This window comes from Leptodactylus fuscus, chromosome 4 (genome assembly GCF_031893055.1).
Source record: "Leptodactylus fuscus isolate aLepFus1 chromosome 4, aLepFus1.hap2, whole genome shotgun sequence".
Taxonomy (NCBI): Eukaryota; Metazoa; Chordata; class Amphibia; order Anura; family Leptodactylidae; genus Leptodactylus; species Leptodactylus fuscus.
In genome coordinates this window covers 38,522,026-38,544,294 of record NC_134268.1, presented here as the reverse complement: position 1 = coordinate 38,544,294, position 22,269 = coordinate 38,522,026, and the positions used below count along the sequence as shown (strand labels likewise).

The 22,269-nt window shown below is 45.2% G+C and overlaps 2 protein-coding genes across 2 annotated transcripts in view; one reads left to right on the top strand and one right to left on the bottom strand.

The window, feature by feature from the left end:
• The window catches only part of PIP4P2 (phosphatidylinositol-4,5-bisphosphate 4-phosphatase 2), a 32,273-nt gene extending 24,161 nt beyond the window's left edge, over nt 1–8,112 (bottom strand). Inside the window, exon 1 of the mRNA XM_075270340.1 lies at nt 7,944–8,112. Coding sequence (XP_075126441.1) covers nt 7,944–8,046 — 103 coding nt within the window. The 5' untranslated portion in view covers nt 8,047–8,112. The remainder of the gene's footprint in view (nt 1–7,943) is intronic.
• Nucleotides 8,113–12,656: 4,544 nt separating this feature from the next.
• Nucleotides 12,657–21,287, top strand: LOC142201129 (uncharacterized). Its single transcript, XM_075271955.1, has 2 exons — nt 12,657–19,747; nt 21,232–21,287. Exon 1 carries the CDS (start codon nt 12,657–12,659, stop codon nt 19,038–19,040), a length of 6,384 nt encoding a protein of 2,127 aa, XP_075128056.1. The 3' UTR covers nt 19,041–19,747; nt 21,232–21,287.
• Nucleotides 21,288–22,269: the final 982 nt, after the last annotated feature.

Here is a 22,269-nt window from a genome sequence, read left to right as displayed (position 1 = left end):
GCACTGCCGCCTTCTTGTTCTCTGCCTCTTCTCTTCTGTTCCACCACAGGAAAATGGCCGACTGCGCAAGTCTGTCAGCCATTTTTCTATGGCCAAACAGGAGAGAAGGCGGCGGCGCCGGAGAATTTTCTTGCAGCACAGGGGACCTCCCCCAGTGCTGCGAAAAAACTCATTGCCATAGTGAAGAAACCAGAAATATATACCGAACGGCCGCGCGGAGAAGACTTCTAAGGTAGGGGAAGAATAGCTTTTCTTAGGCTGAGACCTCATGGTGAGGGAACGCAACTTCTTTTGTTGCAGATTTTGTTTTCTGAGTCAAACCCAGGAGTGGATTGAGCAGAAGGGAGAAGTATAAGAACTTCCTATATATTACTCATTCCTATTGTAGCCATTCTTGGCTTTGGCTCAAAAAACCGAAGCAAAATCTGCAATAAAAAAAGCTGCATCTCCGCAATGTGGGGCTTCAGTCTAACTTGGTATCTTTCTAAATAAAAACACAAGGGAATTTTAGAAGCCATTTTAATGGAATATTTCACCATACTTTTGGACAACTTTAAACTTTGATAAATTTGGCGCCACCTTCTGTCAGACATCTTTGTCCTGAGATGTTAGTCCATTTTATATGCCATATCCTACTGGTGTGGGAATTCCTGCAATTTTAAATATTTTTCTGATTAAATTTTTTTAAAAATACATATTTTAGAAATCTGGCGTACATCAGATCTGCAGGCTAACCTCGCCCACTTTCTCAAAGACTACATATTTCCTCACACTGTGATGCATTTAGGAAGACGTATCATATGCCAGTCTTAGATGGCCTCTTCATAAACGTGTCCTTACCCAGAAAGGAAATCTACACCATTTAGAAACTGGCCTAGATTTCCATTGTAACTCACACTACCCAAATTCACACAAAATGGCAGCAAGGTGTGGATTGAGGTTAAAGACAAGAAAGAGCCTTGCGCCAAACCCGCGCCTCAATATTATACTTTTACACTAGTTTTCTAGTTTAGAGGGAATGATGATTTTGCCCCAATGTGTGCGAGACTGCTCTAAAGCCCCACGTAGCAGGCTGCAGCGAAAAACTGTGGCGGAAACATATTGCAGTTTTTCCCGCAGCACTTTTCGTACAAAGTTTGCAAAGTTTTCCTCTGTGTATTTTCTGCTTCAATTATATCTATAGGGAAACCGGCAGCATTTCCGTAAGTATAACTGACATGCAGCGATTTCCAAAAAACGCGTTGTGATAGAAAATTGCAGCATTTCCGTTGCAGGTATTTTTATGCAAAGTATAGATGGGACTCTTTGGCTACTACGGGTGCTGTTCGGGAACCTGTAAAGATACATTTACATGGCACAGCGCTTCACCAAGTGCGCATATGAGGGCAATCCAATTTCACGACATGATTTTATTGAAGGATCCAGGAACTCGGCCCATGAAATAGCAAGATCTATTTTTCTATTTCTATCGGATTGTTCACAAACGGCCGATGAACCCTGTTGTGGGAATAATCTACAAGGGTGCCAGCTCATAGTAGGGGTCACGCATGTACCAGCCAATGATTGCCCAATTATACAGTAAAATCACAAGCACTGGCAACTATATGCAGGCACAGTTGTGGCCACATGTGGCTGCCGTACCATGAGAACGCACCCGTGTAGAAGAGTCCTTTGTAAGAATCCTGACAATACTTGTTACAAGGCGGAATGTCCCGAATATAACGGCACATGTTTTTTCGCTCTTGTTTCTCCAGTCGGACATAAAATAGGATATGCAGGATGAATACATCTGTTGTGCGTTTCCTCGCTGCTGGACCTTGAGGGAAAGCTTATCCACCATGTGACACCTCCCAAGAGAGAAGATAAACATGAGCATTATCCGCAGGGTCCATTAAATAATTTCTTGTGATCGCTGTGCCGGGATGTAATCTCTACATTCATAGCAAAACGAAGCCGTAACAATCTTCTATAGTCATCCCGGTCTGCAGAGCACAGAAGCGGCCATAATATCAAGTCAACGACAAAAGAGAGAACTCAGGGACAGAAACACAGCCAGATATTGATTGACAAACAATTCCTTACAGTCTTAGCTTTGCAGTTTTCACAGCATTCAACAAGGCATGTGGCCAAAAAGCGACCCTGTATTATATCTATAGAGGTTAAAGGGGTTGTCCATTTTCAAACCAATACTGAGAAACCAATGTTACGGTTTGTATAATAAAAAGTTGAACAATTTTTCAATATACTTTCTGTATCAATTTGTCACAGTTTTCTAGATCTCTGCTTGTTGTCATTTACGTCTGTTTACGTCTAGTGTCCATGGTCATGTGATATACAGTGCATGGTCATGTGATATACAAAGGTGCATGGCTTGTTACAGTCACAGCTGCCTAGTAATGTCTATTGAGGCGGCCACAAGCAAACCTCAATAGACAGAGTGAAAACAGCTGCCAGTTTAATATATTTTGTTCCCTTGGTGGATCCCGCTCATGACCATGCTGACTAATTCCACAATTCTATAGACTCAGATATTATAAAACAGAATTAGTGGCGACCACTTGCCAGATCCCAGCCATGCGATTGTCTTGTAACAGCTGTAGTTAACAAATCACTCAGCCTGGCGTACACTTATGTATCAGCCTTCACACAGCCCTCCATTGTCTACCGCACTGTTACCAGATACTAAGAGTCAGCCCGGATTGTTACTCTTCATGTACATATTATGAAGAGCCTCTTCTTCAGCATGCAGGAATATGGTGCAGGAAACCCTATACTCATAATCCATATAGAAAATCAATAACCCTTCCTATATGCCTGCAGTCATGTTTGCCTTGTATTTGATTAACAAAACCGTTATCACTCTTTTAAAGCAATTCCTGCTTGTCCAGTCCACTAAGACTGATAGTGTCCTGTGTATACACCGATACAGGGAGAGCTGTCAGTAACTGGATAGTGTCCTGTGTATACACTGATACAGGGAGGAGTGTCCTGTGTATACACTGATACATGGAGAGCTGTCAGTAACTGGATAGTGTCCTGTGTATACACTGATACAGGGAGGAGTGTCCTGTGTATACACTGATACAGGGAGGAGTGTCCTGTGTATACACTGATACAGGGAGGAGTGTCCTGTGTATACACTGATACAGGGAGGAGTGTCCTGTGTATACACTGATACATGGAGAGCTGTCAGTCACTGATAGTGTCCTGTGTATACACTGATACATGGAGAGCTGTCAGTAACTGGATAGTGTCCTGTGTATACACTGATACAGGGAGGAGTGTCCTGTGTATACACTGATACAGGGAGGAGTGTCCTGTGTATACACTGATACATGGAGAGCTGTCAGTCACTGTGTGTGCGCGGAGTAATCAGGACTCTTAAGTCAGTTGCACATAACCGTGTGCTAAGCGGTTGTTGTTAAAGAAAGGCATGCGCGACACATGGTTGTCACCCGTGGGCCACCTGTGCACCGGCTGCGCTTCTGCGGCCTCTTTTATTTAATGAATAGGAGCCACAGAAGCAGAGCTGCAAAATCGGACAGCAATAGGACCCGTTTCGTATTTTGCAGCCTGGACTGTCGGCCCACACACAACAGTGTGATTCATGGTCGTGTACGGGCCCATAGAAATGAATGCGTCAGTGTGCTATCCAGAAAAACGTGGATAGCACACTAACCTAACACAGTCGTCTGCGAGGGGGCTTACTACCTCTCCTAGGAGTCATGTCAGAATAGTTCAGCTTCTCTCCTCTATCATATAACCTTATATATCACAGAGCTCAGCTTCTCTCCTCTATCATATAACCCTATATATCACAGAGCTCAGCTTCTCTCCTCTATCATATAACCCTATATATCACAGAGCTCAGCTTCTCTCCTCTCTCATATAACCTTATATATCACAGAGCTCAGCTTCTCTCCCTCTATCATATAACCCTATATATCACAGAGCTCAGCTTCTCTCCTCTATTATATAACTCTATATATCACAGAGCTCAGCTTCTCTCCTCTATCATATAACCCTATATATCACAGAGCTCAGCTTCTGTCCCTCTATCATATAACTCTATATATCACAGAGCTCAGCTTCTCTCCTCTATCATATAACCCTATATATCACAGTGCTCAGCTTCTCTCCTCTATCATATAACTCTATATATCACAGAGCTCAGCTTCTGTCCCTCTATCATATAACCCTATATATCACAGAGCTCAGCTTCTGTCCATCTATCATATAACCCTATATATCACAGAGCTCAGCTTCTCTCCTCTATCATATAACCCTATATATCACAGTGCTCAGCTTCTCTCCTCTATCATATAACTCTATATATCACAGAGCTCAGCTTCTGTCCCTCTATCATATAACTCTATATATCACAGAGCTCAGCTTCTCTCCTCTATCATATAACCCTATATATCACAGAGCTCAGCTTCTCTCCTCTCTCATATAACCTTATATATCACAGAGCTCAGCTTCTCTCCCTCTATCATATAACCCTATATATCACAGAGCTCAGCTTCTCTCCTCTATTATATAACCCTATATATCACAGAGCTCAGCTTCTGTCCCTCTATCATATAACCCTATATATCACAGAGCTCAGCTTCTGTCCATCTATCATATAAATCTATATATCACAGAGCTCAGCTTCTGTCCATCTATCATATAAATCTATATATCACAGAGCTCAGCTTCTGTCCCTCTATCATACCCTGTTCTCAGAGAAGTAGAAATCACCTGACAGGTTCACACCAAGTTATTTTAAAGTCATTTTTAACTAAGCGCATCCTTGCATAGGCTTTAGAAATGCTATTTCACACCTACCTTTAGTATGTAAATTGCCTCAGTAGTTTGTGAATTAGTCTGTTTTCATTCATATGCTAATGAGCTTCCAGCCAGCACAGGAAGTTCCCAGCAGCACTTGTCTCTGATATTATCTTCTTTGTGTGTGTGCAAACAGGAAGCTGAGTCATCATCAGCAGCAGCCTGTGCTGTATATACCCATAGGAAACAATAGCAAAGGGGGTGCACAATGCGTCATGCACCAGTCTAATTAGCATATGAATAAAAACAGACTTATTCAGAAACCACTGAGGCAATTTACATACTAAAGGTAGGTGTGACATAGACTTTCTAGACTTTACTTAAAAATGACTTTTCCCAATGATAGAGCCCCTTTAACACCTGAGGCAGGTAAACCCCTTCTTTCTCCACTCATCAGACTCCTTCCCTCCCACATCTCTCCACCTTAAAGGGGTTGTCCAGGATTTATTTTTTTTAATGGCCTACCCTTAGGAACAGCCATAAATATTTAACGGAGGGACTTGAGGGCACGGTTGGTGTCCGTCATATTGCAGATCAGGCACGGCCATTAAATTTTGGCTTTCTGTTCTTAAAATGGAATAACAGCACAGATGTGAACATAGCTTTATGTGTGGCCAGCTTACGGGCCTGGAGGAGAGCGTCTAGAAAGGCAGAACAATAAATGAGAAGTCAAAGACACCTGACAAGCTCATCAGGGCTCAATATAAACAATCACAAAGCAATTACAATTTCAGCTTCCAAACCACAGAGCGTCTGCTTCAGCCATTTCCAGCACTTTCACATAGCAGTCGGTTCAGGACCACGGTGTAGATTACCCTGACACAGCACGTCGAAAACCTATAGACTAAAAGTTCCAGTTTACAGGAGACATCAGGGTGCTTAGTCACAAAATGTATGGCACGTGTAGTAACTGTATACAGTAGCTATATACAGTGTACGACACATGCTTTACATTTTGTGACTCGCCTTTCAGGGGCCATAGCTGCATGGGGGGGGGGGGGGGGGCGCTGTGTTATTATATATCCATACATTACTACCAGATAGTATTCTACTGTATATCAACATTCTGTACACATGGCAAATATGACGTTCCAAGTTCCTCCTTGCATAACAACACTCTCCCATCACAAGGTCAACACTGAATTTTAACGCAGACTGGATTAGACCAGGTTCACATATATCATTTGTGTCCAACCAGTTGTTTTATCACTGAACCAGAAGCCATTTTTAACACTTCATGCACTAAGATTCGGTATCTTATACGATGCACTGCATGCCACAAGCAATTCCAATTAAAATAACAGAATTAGTTTTTTTGGTTTTTTTTTTTTTGTTCCTCCAGCCACACATGTAATATGCAATTCCTGGGTCCCAATTAAAAACTTGTACCAGGCCGCCCAATTATAATGTACTGTCTCCTAATATTGGTAGGGGACAACATATGAGCCTCCTGGGCCCAAGTGCAATATCCCCTTAAGTGATGACCCTGCCTCTTGCATTTCACTAGCATCTGCCTTCTCCTTTTCTCACCCATCTGCCATTGGAGAAAGTCTGGACGCCTTTAGGCTAGGGCTCCTGTCGCACAACGAAAAACAGTCATATCGAGACTCCAAGGGTACCACAACTTCCAGTTGCAAAGATATTAAACACTCCTCATTTTTTTGTGCGGGACCACATGGTTGCAGTGTGACTCTGTCCCCAATCAGTCAAGGAATAGCATGGCAAGCTCACAATTTTTGGTTGTGACCATAGTTGCTGTATAGCCTTACGGTTGGCCAGTCTTGCCAAAACTGATGGGCTCAGCCAACATCTATCTAATGGGTATGACCAGCTCAAGCCTCAGGTCGAATTCACACTGCATTTGAGGTTTTGGTTGGGCAGAAAAACTTAAAAATATTTGCAAAGATGCTTAAAAAAAAATCTAAATTCTATAAGTGCAGTATACTTGGGATTTTTGTCTTTATAGTTGTATTGCGGTCAACTACACCGTCCATTTTCAGCTTGGTTAGCAGGACCCTGATATGTGCCAGCTTATAGTATGAAAGGCCCTTGGCATACACCTACCTAGTAAGCCCAGGACAGTACAGCAATGGTGTGAATTTAGCCTCAGCCATGTGATACATGTATAACAATGTTGCACAAGACACGAGGAGAGTCATTTGAGACCACTTCAGACATCTCAGGTTTTCAGATACTTTTGTGTCCTATAAATCATTGCAAAACAATTTTATACCTATATTGCACAAATGGCAAATACATAATAAAATGTTGCTGAAATTTTTTTTTAAAACATTAAACGTATATATAATATGTATTTGTAACTGCATGGGTATAACATGTCAGCAAGCTCTACTCCATGCCGTCCTACAAAAGCAATAAGACAAAAGGCGAGAGGCCCCATGTGTAAGATCTTACAACCTACATGTGAAAAGTTACAACCCATGTGCTCCTTTGTTTCAGCCATATACATACGGTATATGTATGGTCAATACTAACCCACAAACACAACACCATCAACCCAAATTTATCCATATGGGTGTATATACTGTAGATATTTTCTTATCACTTTGGTAGCAACTTCTTGAAAAAAAAAATTCCCAGCCCCTATTAGAGAAAAACATCCAATACTAACAAGCCTAATATGACAAATTATTGGCTTACTACTAGCGCTAGTTTAGGACGTGTACACGGCTTGGTAAATCTTGTTAAAGGGATTAACCCCGGGCAGATTTAGTTACCACTGAGCCATAAAGTAGACAACTGGTAACACACGTGTAGCAAGAAACAAATACATAGTACACAACGATTAAAGGGCATGTCCATCAAATACAATGTTTGTGCCCCCCGCCATATAGGAAGCCAGCCATGCACGGGAGCCGGTGTAACGTCAGTAAGTCATGGGATGTTATGGTGTATACTAATATCCCAGGCAAACAAAGCATCAGAGCTGCAATAGCCCAAACCTCCGCAGTGTTAATCCAGACCTATATGATTCAGCCACTCCGCAAGGCACTATACTACCACCTCCCTCCTGGGAGTTTGAATTGGAGGACACATGGAGACATAAAGACTGCTTAGACTATTTACATGGCATGGATGAAGCCTGGGCTTACCCCGCAGGTTGCTTTCCTGGCTGTATGGAGGTGCTGTAGGGGTGACATTGCCAGAATGTGGAGAGATCAGGGGAGAGCGTTCATCAATACCATCAGCAGCCATGACTGCAGCAGCTGCAGCTCCAGCAGAGGGGAGGGAAGGAGGCAGCTTCTCATGATGTGCATGTCACAGGGCTGGCAATCACAAGGAGAAGAGAGGAGGAGACAAGCCACAAGACATCCGCCCACCTTCACTCACACAATAACAGACACGGGTCTAAGGAGCCATTCACACACTGCAGAAATTTCTGCAAATGAAAATCAGTCTTGGTCACCTCAATGGTGTTGTTTATGCAAAATCTCTTCAGATGAATGGGACGCTCAAAGAACCTTCTACAGATTTGCTATGTGAGAACTTATACCCAAAGGGATCCTACTAACCCTCGGGGCGTATTTATCAGTGCTGTCGAACTTTGCAATGGTTTGCGCTATGTTCACACTAGCGCTGGCTCGCCATTATCAGAAACAACGGAGAGACGAACATCTAAAACAGTGGTTACACATAGAGCCCGACAGACCCCATTAATTATAATAGGGTCCTTTGTCACCTGTCTCTGTGATGGAGACTCCGATACAGATGTGAAGGCTGAGACCCCACGTAGCAGGCCGCCATAGCAAAAAAAGCGTTGTGCTTTTCACAGAAACTCCACAGAGGTTTCTTCTGCGTACTTTCTACTTCCATTATACCTATAGGGAAACTGCTAGTGTATCTGTAGGTATAATTGGCATGCTGCAATCTATTTATGAATCCGTCATATGGAGCTTAAATATGGAGTTTCTAGACCCAACTATACCGTTCAACTAAAAGCATTGACCTTCACCACGAGAAAAATATTTGGCGCACACAAATACATATAAGGGTAAGTGCACAAGAGTTTTTTGCCGCTGATTTTGACGCTGAATCTGCCTCAAAATCAGCCTCCAAAAAAGCCTCCCAATGGAACTCTTTTTTTGGAGGCTGATTTTGAGGCAGATTCAGGGGAAGTTCACACAGAGTTTTTTGGTCAGGATTTTGAGGCCATATTCACCTCTAAATTCTGACCAAGAATCAATGGGAGCCGCTCAGGTGCTCATTCTTCAGGCCGTTTTGCCTCGCGATTCGGCCTGAAGACACACCCTCCTCCCAACTAGGCTCATTCATTGGGCCTAGTCCGGAGCAGAGTGCGAGGCTGGATGCCAGTGCAGTGCACCAGCTTTCAGTCGCGGCTTCCCGGCTTTTGGATCAGAAACTAAGGCGGCCTCCGCCTCGGGTTCTGATCCAAAAAACTCTGTGTGAACTTAGGGCTAGTTCACACGTGAACTGCCCGCGCGGGTTTTGACACAGAGAGAGACGCGGCGAGCCGCGTCTCTCTCTTGTCAAAACCCGCCCGCCGCGACCATCGCTGTCGCGGCTTAACCCTCTGCTGTCGGCTCAAATGAATGAGCCGACATAGGAGGGAGCTGCCGGGGGCGGAAGCCGCGCGGCTGAGCCTGCGCGGCTTCCGCCTGAAGAAAGGACATGTCCTTTCTTTTCTCCGCTAGCAGCAGCTCGCCGCTAGCGGAGAACAGAAGCCCGGCGGTCTCCATAGACCACCATTAAGGGGAGGTTTTGGACGCGAAATCCGCTGTCAAAAACCTCCCCTTATACTCACGTGTGAACTAGCCCTTACCCTCAGCGTCAAAATCCTCACCAAAAAACTCTGTCTGCACTGACCCTAAATTTTAGGCTCATGTAGATTAAAAAAAAAAAAAACTCATGTAGATTAAATTAAAAAAACTTACTTTGCAGGTATCAAAAAACTACAATTTTTAGTGCATAATAAGTAGACACAAATAAGCTTGTCGAGGAAACAAATATGTGGTGCACCACAGGAATTTATGGGGTACTAGAGGGAGGACCCGGCTTCGCACGGGTATATTACATGTTATGTTTGTGTAGTGGCCCCATAAGAATTGTCCAGTTTTGCACTGGTGTATTTTGTATGTGGTTTGTGTGTATGTCCATAAGCATTATGTGTATCTCATTTTGAATGTCAGTGAAAAACCTGTGATCAGTTGTTATGGATACCTGGAGTAAAGCTGTATCTAATCCTTCCCCGTGTAGTACTGTGTTTAGATGCAAGTATCCAATAGTTGTTGGTGTGGTACTGTGTGAAGAGGCGCGTATCTAATCCTCCAGTAAGTGAAACTGTGTGCAGACGCATGTATCTAATGACTCTGGCGTGTGGTACAGTGTGCAGATGCGCGTATCTAATCCTCCCCATGTGGAACTGTGTGCTGAGACACGTATCTAATTCTCTGTCATGTGGTATTGTGTGCAGAGGCCTGTATCTAATCCTCCAAAGTGTGGTACTGTGTTCAGATGCATGTATTTAATCCTCCCCTGTGTGGTATTGTGTGAAGAGGCGCGTATCTAATCCTACGGCTTGTGGAACTGTTTGTAGACGCACGTATCCAATCCCCCGGCATGTGGTACTGTGTGCAGACGCGTGTATCTAATCCTACGACATGTGGTACTGTGTGTAGATGCGCGTATCTAATCCTAAAGCATGTGGTACTGTATGCAGACGTGTGTATCTAATCCTATGGCGTGTACAACTGTGTGAAGATGCGTGTATTTATTCCTCTGGCGTGTGGATCTGTAAGCAGACGCATGTATCTAATCCTACGGCATGTGGTACTGTGTCCAGACCTGCTTATCTAATCCTCTGGTGTGTGGAACTGTGTGCAGATGCACGTATCCAATCCTCTGGCATGTGGTATTGTGTGCAGACGCATGTATCCAATCCCCCGGCATATGGTACTGTGTGCAGACGCGTGTATCTAATACTACGGCATGTGGTACTGTGTGCAGACGTGCGTTTCTAATCCTTTGGCGTATGGAACTGTGTGCAGATGTGCATATCCAATCCTCTGGCATGTGGTACTGTGTGCAGATGCGCATATCTAATCCTTCCCCGTGATACTGTGTGTAGAAACGCGTATCTAATCCTCTGGCGGTGGTACTATGTGAAGACATGCATATCTAATCCTCCAGCGTGTTGAACTGTGTGCAGATGTGCATATCTAATCCTCCCCCGTGTGGTACTTAGAGCAGATACACGTATCTAATCCTTCAGCGTGTGTAACTGTGTGCAGACGCGCACATCTAACCCTCGGTCGTGTGGTACTGTGTGCAGATGCACGTATCTAATCCTCCCCTGTGTGGTATTGTGTGAAGAGGCGCGTATCTAATCCTACGGCATGTGGAACTGTGTGTAGACGTGGGTATCTAATCCTACGGCATGTGGTACTGTGTGCAGACGCGCGTATCAAATCCTACGGAATTTGGTACTGTGTGCAGACGCGCTAATCTGATCCTCTGGCGTGTGGTACTGTGTGCAGACGCGCGTATTTAATCCTCCCCTGTGTGGTATTGTGTGAAAAGGCGCATATCTAATCCTACGGCGTGTGGAACTGTGTGTAGACGCACGTATCTAATCCTACGACATGTGGTACAGTGTGCAGACGCGTGTATCTAATCCTATGGCGTGTACAACTGTGTGAAGACACGTGTATCTAATCCTCCAAAGTGTGATACTGTGTGCACACACACGTATCTAATCCTCCCCTGTGAGGTATTGTGTGAAGAGGCGCGTATCTAATCCTTCGGCGTGTTGAACTATGTGTAGACGCGCGTATCTAATCCTACTACACGTGGTACTGTGTGCAGACGTGTGTATCTACTCCTGTGGCGTGTACAAATGTGTGCAGACGCGCGTATCTAATCCTCTGGAGTGTGGAACTGTGTGTAGACGCGCGTATCTAATACTACGGCATGTGGTACTGTGTGCAGACACGTGTATCTAATCCTACGGCATGTGGTACTGTGTGTGTGCTGTTTCATCCAGATATAATCATACCGTCCATACTTAGATTGTATTCTTTGTAATCCATGCTGCCACCTGCTGTCCTTTTTCTGTATGACAGCCTGTAGTTATTAATTCTGTACATGCCTTCACTTCCTGGTTCAAGGGTAACTGTTTCCTGTTTTCTTTATCACTAGTCTCCATGTTCTGGGAGAGACACCCTTGGACTGAGCAGCAGAAGGCATCAGTTTTCGACCACACATACTCACACTCACTTATCACAAACTTCACTTATGAGTAGTTGCTCACACTTGCTGTACCATCCTGCTTGTTACACCTGTATTCCTGGAGAAGTGCTGCATTTCCATCACATGCTGTATGTCCAGTCTTCCAAATAAACAAGCCTGAACTTCACCATTCCTGATGTGCATCATCTCTCCGGACGCTGAGCAACATGGTCCTGTCTGCCCTGCATTGAGGAAACGAAGGTAGGACCTCTCCCAGCCCCTATCCACCTGCCACATCTTCATTCGCCTCATGTGGGGACAGAACAGTCGAAAACTGCCTTAAAGCCCGGCCCCAACCTGTAGTAACCCCTCTGCCTGCCCATATATCACAACTCTGCTCTGCTAAGAAACTGTCTGCAGTGTCACCCTAGTCTGCATTGTGTATAGAGACTCTCTGTATGTTATACAACATTGATGCAGATTGTCGGACTGCAATACCCCATGATTCTCCAAAACAGCTTGGGAATCTTGTCAGAACACCTTAATTAAGCTGCACTGCGGTTTCCAGGCCCCAATTCAAAAGTCCAGTTTCTTAAAGAGACAGCGCACCTTAAACCAAAATGGCCGAAAAGGACTCTGCATTGTCTCCCAGTGTTGAAACAGATCAAATACAACCCGATACTGCTTACCATGAAGAACGGGAAGTAGAGTCAGCACCAGAAGCAGGCCAAGACTCACGACCTGTACGCTCTCTTAAGCCAACCATAAAGGTCCTTGAGAACTACCATTACATGAAGGATGAGTTCAATGACAACCTGCATGACCTATGGGAACGAGTCACCTCCCTCATGTCAAGCATCCAACGCCACAAAAATGATGCAGCTAGCCTACAGGACACTATAAAACGGCTAGATGCGACCCATGGAAGGTACAAGAGGTTATCCACAAGGTATGCTGCCTTCCTAAAAGACTCTAATATTGATGAAGCCTTATCAGAGCTAAGCAAAGCAGATTCCACAAACAGAGAAAGGGATGCTGCTGTGCAAGACGCCAGAGATAAAGCAGAGCTCCGTATCACTTATCTGCAAGAAGCTAGATCTAACAGGTCAGGCTCATCCAAGCACTCTTCTCGATCATACAGATCATCCTGCTCAAGAACTTCTGCCCTCAGCGACAGAATTCTAGAGGCTCGTTTAAACGCAGAGCGATCCAAACTAAGACGTTCCTACGCAGAAAAGAAAGCAGAGGCAGAGGCAAAAGCCAAGAGAGCAGAGGCGGAGGCAGAAGCCAAGAAAGCAATGGCAGAGGCAGAGGCAGAAGCCAAAGCAAAGATCCTTCAAACAGAAATGGAGGAAAAAATTGCATTAGCTGAAGTAACAATACTCGAGCAAGCTTTGAAGCAAAACCTCGACCCAATTTGCCTACCACCACTGGAAGAAGATGATCCAGCCGTTCGTACCAGAGTCTACGTACAGAGACAGATATCTGCAGCACATGCCTTCTCCAGTGACATTCTACCCGACAATGTGGAAACATCCAAGTCAGCCCAACCTACGGTGCCAGTGTTACCCACAGCATCTGCAGAGACCCAAGACCAATGCCATAATGTGTCCCCTCAGGAGCAGCAATCATCACAAGACGACCACAAGACGCATTCCAGCCCATCTCCACAGTTCAAGCCGCAGTCATCGAAATCTCCAGAGGTTAAACCACAGCTCAACCCTGCAGCGACATCATTCTACCCAGGAGCAATTCACCCTTTCACGCCACACAGCTTATACGCCCAAGGAGCACCACAAGCTAACACGGCAACAAGGAGTGAAGGATCAGACATGTCTGAATTTGCCAGGTTTATGGTGAGCAGAGAGCTGATCAGTACCAGCCTCTCAAAGTTTGATGATTGTGCAGAGAACTACAGAGCCTGGAAGGCTACCTTCAAGGCCGCCATTGCCGACCTCAACCTATCTGCGGAACAGGAACTCGACCTTATGGTTAAATGGTTGGGTCCTGACTCCTCAAACCGTATCAAAAGTCTTCGGACCGTCTATGTGGGGCAAGCGGAATCAGGTCTCGCTGCTGCTTGGCTAAGACTCGAAAGAACCTACGGTAGCGCTGAAGCCATAGAAAGGTCCCTATTCAAGAGACTGCAAAATGTTCCAAGGATCAACCTTAAGGAAGCCCACAAGCTTCTGGACTTGAGTGATCTGCTTATGGAGCTGGAACTTGCAAAAAAAGATCCTCGTCTGTCTGGATTGTGCTACCTAGACACCGCCCATGGGGTGAACCCAATCGTCTCAAAGCTGCCACATAGTCTGCAAGAGAAGTGGGCGGTATGTGTCTCCAGGTACAAACGGTCACATGATGTCACCTTTCCTCCATTCATTCAATTCTGCAAGTTCATCGACGAACAGGCCCAAATGAGGAATGACCCTAGCCTAGACTTCCTGGAGTCTAACACCGCAGCCACAGCAACATCCTCACCAAGGTATGAAAGCGTCACACATAAACGCAAGGATTTGAAGAGCAGTGTAAGTGTCAGAAAGACTAACCTGCCACTACCTGCGGTACCCACTGATAAACAGCACACTGTTTCCTCAAGAGATAAATCTTTCAATCGTGAGTGTCCCATTCACAAAAAACCACACTCGTTGAACAAATGTAGAGGCTTCAGGTCCAAAACTATGCTGGAGCGCAAGAAAATACTCAGTGAACTTGGGGTGTGTTTCAAGTGCTGCGCCTCTTTAGAACACATGGCCAAGGACTGCAAATCTGCCATTAAGTGTGAAGAGTGTCATAGTGACAAACACCCATCAGCTTTGCATCCAACCTCAGCCACCAGCGATCCAGCAGTCGCAGTTACCTCTAGTCCGGCTACAAGCCATGGCGGGGAGCCACAGGCTAACACCAAGTCTACCACAGCGGTCTCCTGCTCATGCTCAGAAGTATGTGGGGAGAGCCAAAGTGATAAATGTTGTGCTAGGATATGCCTAATCAGAGTTTATCCAGAAGGGCAACCAGAGAATGCAGTAAAAATGTATGCCATCATTGATGATCAGAGCAATCGATCCCTAGCTGGACCTAAGTTCTTTGAAGTCTTTGGAATCAAAGGACCAGCGATGCCCTACACTCTGAACACTTGCTCAGGCCGCATAGAAACTAGTGGCAGGAGGGCACAAGGTTTCATCGCTTCTCCCATCAATGGAGGCGTAGAAATACCCCTACCTACTCTAATTGAATGCGATCAAATACCAAACCAAAGGGATGAGATTCCTACCCCAGAAGCTGCGTTCCATCAACCACACCTAAGGCACCTAGTCAACGTTATCCCACCTATGGATACAGACGCTGAAATACTACTTCTGCTTGGCAGAGACAACTTAAGGATACATAAGGTCCGCCAACAGTGCAATGGTCCTGACTACGCCCCCTACGCACAGAGACTTGACTTAGGGTGGGTAATCATAGGAAATGTGTGCTTGGACCGAACATGTGTTGATTCCTTTAAGACCTATGTACGCCGGGACGGTCGAACTACTTTCTGCAAACCATGCCCTCGTCACTATGATGTGAAAGAGAAGCCCCCAGATCCCGTACAACTACCTGATGCCATTCCTTCTCCCTATGCAGACGACTTGGGAAAATCAGTGTTTCATACAACTAAGGATGACAACAAGGTAGCCCCATCAATGGAAGACAAGGAATTTGTCAGGATAATGGACAATGAGTTCCTTAAAGACAAGACTAATCACTGGGTTTTTCCCTTACCCTTCCGAGCCACCAGGGTAAGACTCCCGAACAATCGTGAACAAGCTTTGTCCAGATTCAACTCCCTCCAGCGTACACTTAGCAACAAACCAGAGATGAAAGAACACATTATCACCTTTATGAGCAAAATATTCCGGAATAACCATGCGGAGCCAGCGCCTCTCTTAAAGGAAAATGAAGAGTGCTGGTACCTACCCTCATTCGGAGTGTATCACCCACGGAAACCTAAGCAAATTAGAGTTGTCTTTGATTCAAGTGCCAAACATCAAGGCGTATCTCTCAACGATGTCCTCCTCACAGGTCCTAATCTAACAAATAACCTAGTAGGAGTGTTGATGAGGTTCCGGAAAGAGCCCATTGCCATCACCGCTGACATTGAACAGATGTTTCACTGTTTCATAGTCAGAGAGGACCATAGGAATTTCCTCAGGTTCCTGTGGTACAAGGACAATGACCCCAACAAAGAGATGGTGGAGTATCGCATGAGGGTGCACGTATTCGGGAACAGCCCTTCCCCCGCAGTGGCAACCTATGGTCTGCGGAGAACCGCACAAGAAGGAGAGTCCGAATATGGAATAGACGCCAGAGACTTTGTAGAGAAAGACTTCTATGTAGATGATGGACTAAAATCTCTACCCACAGAAGAAGCGGCGATCGACCTACTCAAGAGGACCCAAGGTATGCTGTACCGAGCTAATCTTAGACTGCACAAAATTGCTTCAAACAGTCCGGCTGTCATGAGAGCCTTTGAGTCGAGTGACTACGCTCCAGTATTCAAGGACATAGACCTGGGATCAGATTGTCCACCTGTGCAGAGAAGCCTAGGCTTGAGGTGGAACCTGTCAGCCGATACCTTTAGTTTCCAAATCAATTGCGCAGATAAACCATTCACTAAACGTGGTGTCCTGTCAGTGGTGAATAGCTTATACGACCCGCTGGGATTCGTAGCACCAATAACCATACAAGGTAAATCTCTTCTGCGACAACTTTCCGAAACAGTCAAAGACTGGGATGCCCCACTTCCCCCTGATAAGGAATCAAAATGGGAAACCTGGAAACAATCTTTGTGTGCCTTGGATGAAATCCATATACCAAGATGTTACGCCAGAACCTCACTCGCTGCTAGCACTAGAAGGGAACTTCATGTGTTCTCGGATGCATCCATGGAGGCCATTGCAGCAGTTGCCTATCTGAAGGTAACGGGACCCGACAATCAAGATCACGTTGGGTTTGTTTTCGGCAAAGCTAAGTTGGCTCCTAAGCCTGAACACACTATTCCCAGGCTTGAGCTCTGTGGCACCGTGCTTGCAGTAGAACTCGCAGACTTTATACAGCACGAGCTGGACGTCAACATAGATAACGTACAATACTACAGTGACAGTAAGATCGTCTTAGGTTACATCTACAACCAAACAAGACGCTTCTATGTGTACGTCAGTAACCGCATTGAGAGAATAAGGAGATCTTCCAAGCCCGAACAATGGTACTATATCCCATCCGAACTTAATCCAGCTGACCATGCCACTAGACGTATGTCTATAAGTTCCTTCGCTAACTCTTCTTGGCTTTCAGGTCCTAAGTTTCTGTTGGAACAGAAGGGAAGTGAATGTGTCCAGGAAGTCTTCAGCATTCAGGATCCGGATGGTGACCCAGAAGTCCGCTCCGAGGTTAGTGCTTTGACAACAAACACTAAAACAACCTCCAGCCTCGGTTGCCAACGCTTTGAACGCTTCTCCAATTGGATGAAACTTGTCAAGTCTATAGCAAGGTTAGTCCACATTGCGAGATCTTATAACAACTCACATGAAGACAAAGACTGTCACGGTTGGCATGTTTGCCATAAACCACTCTCTGCCGAGGACATTTCTCACTGTGAGTCCCTTATAATACGTTGCGTCCAGCAGAGCGTATTCAGTACTGAATGGAAATGCCTATACCACAAGCAGCAAATCCCTCTCAAAAGCCCCATTGCTCATTTAAATCCAGTGATGGACAGTTTTGGTTTGCTGAGAGTCGGTGGTCGTTTGAATCAAGCCAAGATTGTGGCTTCAGAGCAACATCCTTGCATCATACCCAGTAAACATCATATCACTGATCTATTAATCCGGCACTTTCATGAAAAAACCGAACACCAAGGCAGGCAGATTACAGAAGGCAAATTACGGTCTGCAGGACTTTGGATCATAGGTATGAAAAGACGTGTAGCAGGAGCACTACATCGCTGTGTTCAATGTCGTAAAACCAGGGGAAAACAGGTACATCAACAAATGGCTGACCTGCCCTCTGACAGACTGAGTGCCGAACCGCCTTTCACCTACGTTGGCCTAGACGTCTTTGGGCCATGGATGATATCCGCACGCAAAACTCGAGGCGGGTATGCCAACAGCAAACGTTGGGCTGTATTATTCACTTGTATGAGTGTACGTGCTGTCCACATAGAGGTAATAGAGTCTATGGACACTTCCAGCCTGATCAACGCTCTCCGGCATTTTCTAGCGATCAGAGGACCAGTGAAACAGTTAAGGTCCGACCGTGGAAGCAACTTCATTGGTGCTTGTCGAGATCTGGATATCAACATCAAGCCAATTCAGGATCAATTGGCAGAAAGAGGTTGTACCTGGATCTTCAATCCTCCACATAGTTCTCACATGGGAGGTTCCTGGGAAAGAATGATTGGAATCTCACGCAACATCCTAAACTCTATGCTTATGGACGTGAACTCTTCAAGGCTCACCCATGAGACTCTGGTCACTCTCCTGGCTGAAGTTTCGGCCATAATCAACTCAAGACCACTCGTCCCAGTGTCAATGGATCCCGAAATGTCGACCATTCTTACGCCAACTACTCTTCTCACCCAAAAGACTGGGAACCCACTAACAATCAGCGAAGAGTTTACTCACGCAAACACCTATCAGAAGCAATGGAAACGGGTGCAATACCTCGCTGATTACTTTTGGAACCGGTGGAGAAAGGAATATCTCGTGATTCTCCAAGGAAGAAGAAAATGGCGACAGAATAAACCAAACTTGAAAGAAGGAGACGTGGTGCTAATGAAGGAACCACAAGCTCAAAGAATCGACTGGCCTATGGGAATCGTTACAAAGACTTTCCCAAGTCAAGACGGTAAGGTCCGGAAGGTGGAGCTGAAGGTCCTTAGGAAAGGTGAACCTAAGACATTTCAGAGGCCAATCCACGAGCTCGTACTGATACTACCAGTTGAGGACATTCCGGTAGGATGAACCATGAACAGAACACTACCCTAGTACTTCGTTCATTGGATTACAACTGGGTCGGAGATAGTTTGGCCTAGTGCGGCTTCTCCGATCCGAAGATGGGTATCTTTGGATTATCTCAGGAACTGCCTGTCATTTACCTCGTTTGAAGTTATTATTACATTGTATGCATATTTGTGTTTGTTTTCTAGGTTATTGGACTTTAAAAAATATATATAGTGAAATCCCTTACGGAATTTCAGACGGGGAGTGTGCTGTTTCATCCAGATATAATCATACCGTCCATACTTAGATTGTATTCTTTGTAATCCATGCTGCCACCTGCTGTCCTTTTTCTGTATGACAGCCTGTAGTTATTAATTCTGTACATGCCTTCACTTCCTGGTTCAAGGGTAACTGTTTCCTGTTTTCTTTATCACTAGTCTCCATGTTCTGGGAGAGACACCCTTGGACTGAGCAGCAGAAGGCATCAGTTTTCGACCACACATACTCACACTCACTTATCACAAACTTCACTTATGAGTAGTTGCTCACACTTGCTGTACCATCCTGCTTGTTACACCTGTATTCCTGGAGAAGTGCTGCATTTCCATCACATGCTGTATGTCCAGTCTTCCAAATAAACAAGCCTGAACTTCACCATTCCTGATGTGCATCATCTCTCCGGACGCTGAGCAACATGGTCCTGTCTGCCCTGCATTGAGGAAACGAAGGTAGGACCTCTCCCAGCCCCTATCCACCTGCCACATCTTCATTCGCCTCATGTGGGGACAGAACAGTGTGTAGATGCGTGTATCTAATCCTCTGGCGTGTGATACTGTGTGCTGATTTGTGTATCTAATCCTCTGATGCGTGTATCTCAGTTTGGATATCAGTGTTGTATTGTGCATGTGGAGTGACCGTGTGTATTGCAGTTGGAATATGAGTGAAAGTCTTGCAGGTTTGTATTGGCTAAGGAGGGGGGGGGCACTGTGTTTGGAATGCTGTATCTCAGCAACGGTACGTCCGAGTGAGTTGGAGTCTCATCTTAAACCTTCCCAGATATCTGAAGTATCTCTGTACCAAATTTGGTGAAGATCGGTCCAGTCGTTTGGTTCGCATTAGAGAACAGACAGATAGACAGACAGAAATTCATTTTTATAATATAGAGAGATTAAGTAAATTGTCATAAATTCATACGTTTACACCATTTGGGGCTGGGGCCACAAACACTAAACCCAGAGAATGCTGCCTTTAAAAAAGTCCCACTGATTCCACAAACACCCCAGTGGAATCTATCATGTTAGTTTAGCTGGAATCTGCATTGTAGAAATTTGTGCCAATGTTATCAAATGTTGCACAATGGAGAAGATGTGTTACCCTCGCATCTCGGTTCTCTGCCAAGAGTCTCAAGTGTCTCAAGTCTATAAAGGACCTGTGAAAATGCCTGCCCCACAAATGCCAAATGGCTATGAAAAAAATAGAATTTTTTTTATAGCTGTTTATTGTATGTGTTTGTTACCAAAGTTTATAGTCATACGTGTGTGAAAATAGCCATTTTGCATCTATGGAGCTCCTGTTTTCACAAATCCAATGGAAAACAGCCAAAAATAGGACGTCCCAATTTTTAATGGTCTGCTAAGGCTAGCAACAACAATAGAGAGCCAACAATAGAGAGCCAGTGTCGTGTGAACATAGCGTAAAGCGGACCACCAATAAACCAGACACGTGAATACACACATCAAAATGAGTGGTTAAGTAAACACCGCCGTAAATGTGGCGCATTTTTGGCACTTGAATGAGGCTGAGCTGCAAACAGGCTATGTGACTGATGAATGTGACGTCCCTGGGTATCTCGGGTGCTGGACTCCTGCCAATCTAATATTACATGCCGAAATCCATGTCAAATCTTATAGTAATCTGCATCCGATGCATGTCATTTGGGTTTCCACAACTATGTTCAGATGTGTTTCTGCCATGAAAATACACATTGGATTTAATAGCCTTTGTAGTAAGGTTATACAGGGTTAGGCAGGGAGGTATGGATGATTCGAACGGGGCGCCACGCAAGGTGGGGATAACCTTGGTGGATAAAGAGTGGGGGTATCTGCTCGTCAGGAGTCGCCATTTCAGTAGCAATGGAGACGTGGTGATAGAGCATCGTGTGTTCGTGTACAACACCTTTATTGAAATGGGCCGTTCTGTCATTCAAATACAGAGACGTTTCCGGAATCATTTCATCGTTGGCCGTCATGGTCGTGTTCCGAAGATTGACATGATAATGAAGTGGGTGAATAACTTTCAATGAACAGATTCTTTGAGACCCAGAACTGCACGAGAAAGTGACCGAACGGTACGGACCCTGGAAAACATCAAAAGGGTGCGTCAAGCAGTTGAAGCCAGCCCTCGATGTTCGGCCGTAATCAATGTTTTAATTTATTTATTTTTTGATTTTTGTAATGGCAACATCCAAGCTACACATTGAAAAAATAAAATTTGAGTTTCATTGAAAAATGCGTGTGTAACCGTTATTTTAGATCATCCATCCCTGCGTAACCCTGTATCTACATATGGCAGTTCTGCACATCCCTGTACTCCCACAAGAAGGCCAGAATAGCAGTAAAGATAAGACTCTGCAGGCTTCTCATAGAGGAAGGCTCTGGTTGGAAATGGGGCACATGTGGCAGACCCTGATGGAAGAATCTGTGGTTGGTACTGTTATGGGTAGCTGTGGCGGGCACTATTAGGTCATGTTGGCACCATACGTGGCTGGAATTCTGGGAGACATCTGTGACAGGGATTGATGGGGGCATCTGTGACTAAGGCCTGGTTCACATCTGTGTTTGGTATTTCATTCAGGAAGTCCGCTTTGGGTCCCCCGAAAGGAAAACTGAACGCATTAAAAAGCGATAAGCAATGAAACCACATGGACCCCATCGAGTTTGGATGTTTGTTCCTCAATCACGGCCAAACTGCTGAACGGATTTGGCTGAGATTGCACACATACCTGTATGGTGACCGGGAAGGAAACATAGGCTACTTCATAGGCCGCTCCATCCCCCGACATCACGACTGCTACCAGAAAATGTATGGTCCTGCTACGCTGCAGGACCTAAGATGACGTCATCCCTGGCTTCAGCAGGGCTCTGATCGGTCTGATGCATCCTGTGCGTGGCCCGAAGGACGAAGTGCGAGCCAGAAAACATGGCAGCGGCTCGCCACTCCGGCGCGACACTGACATGCAGGCTGCGCTCCG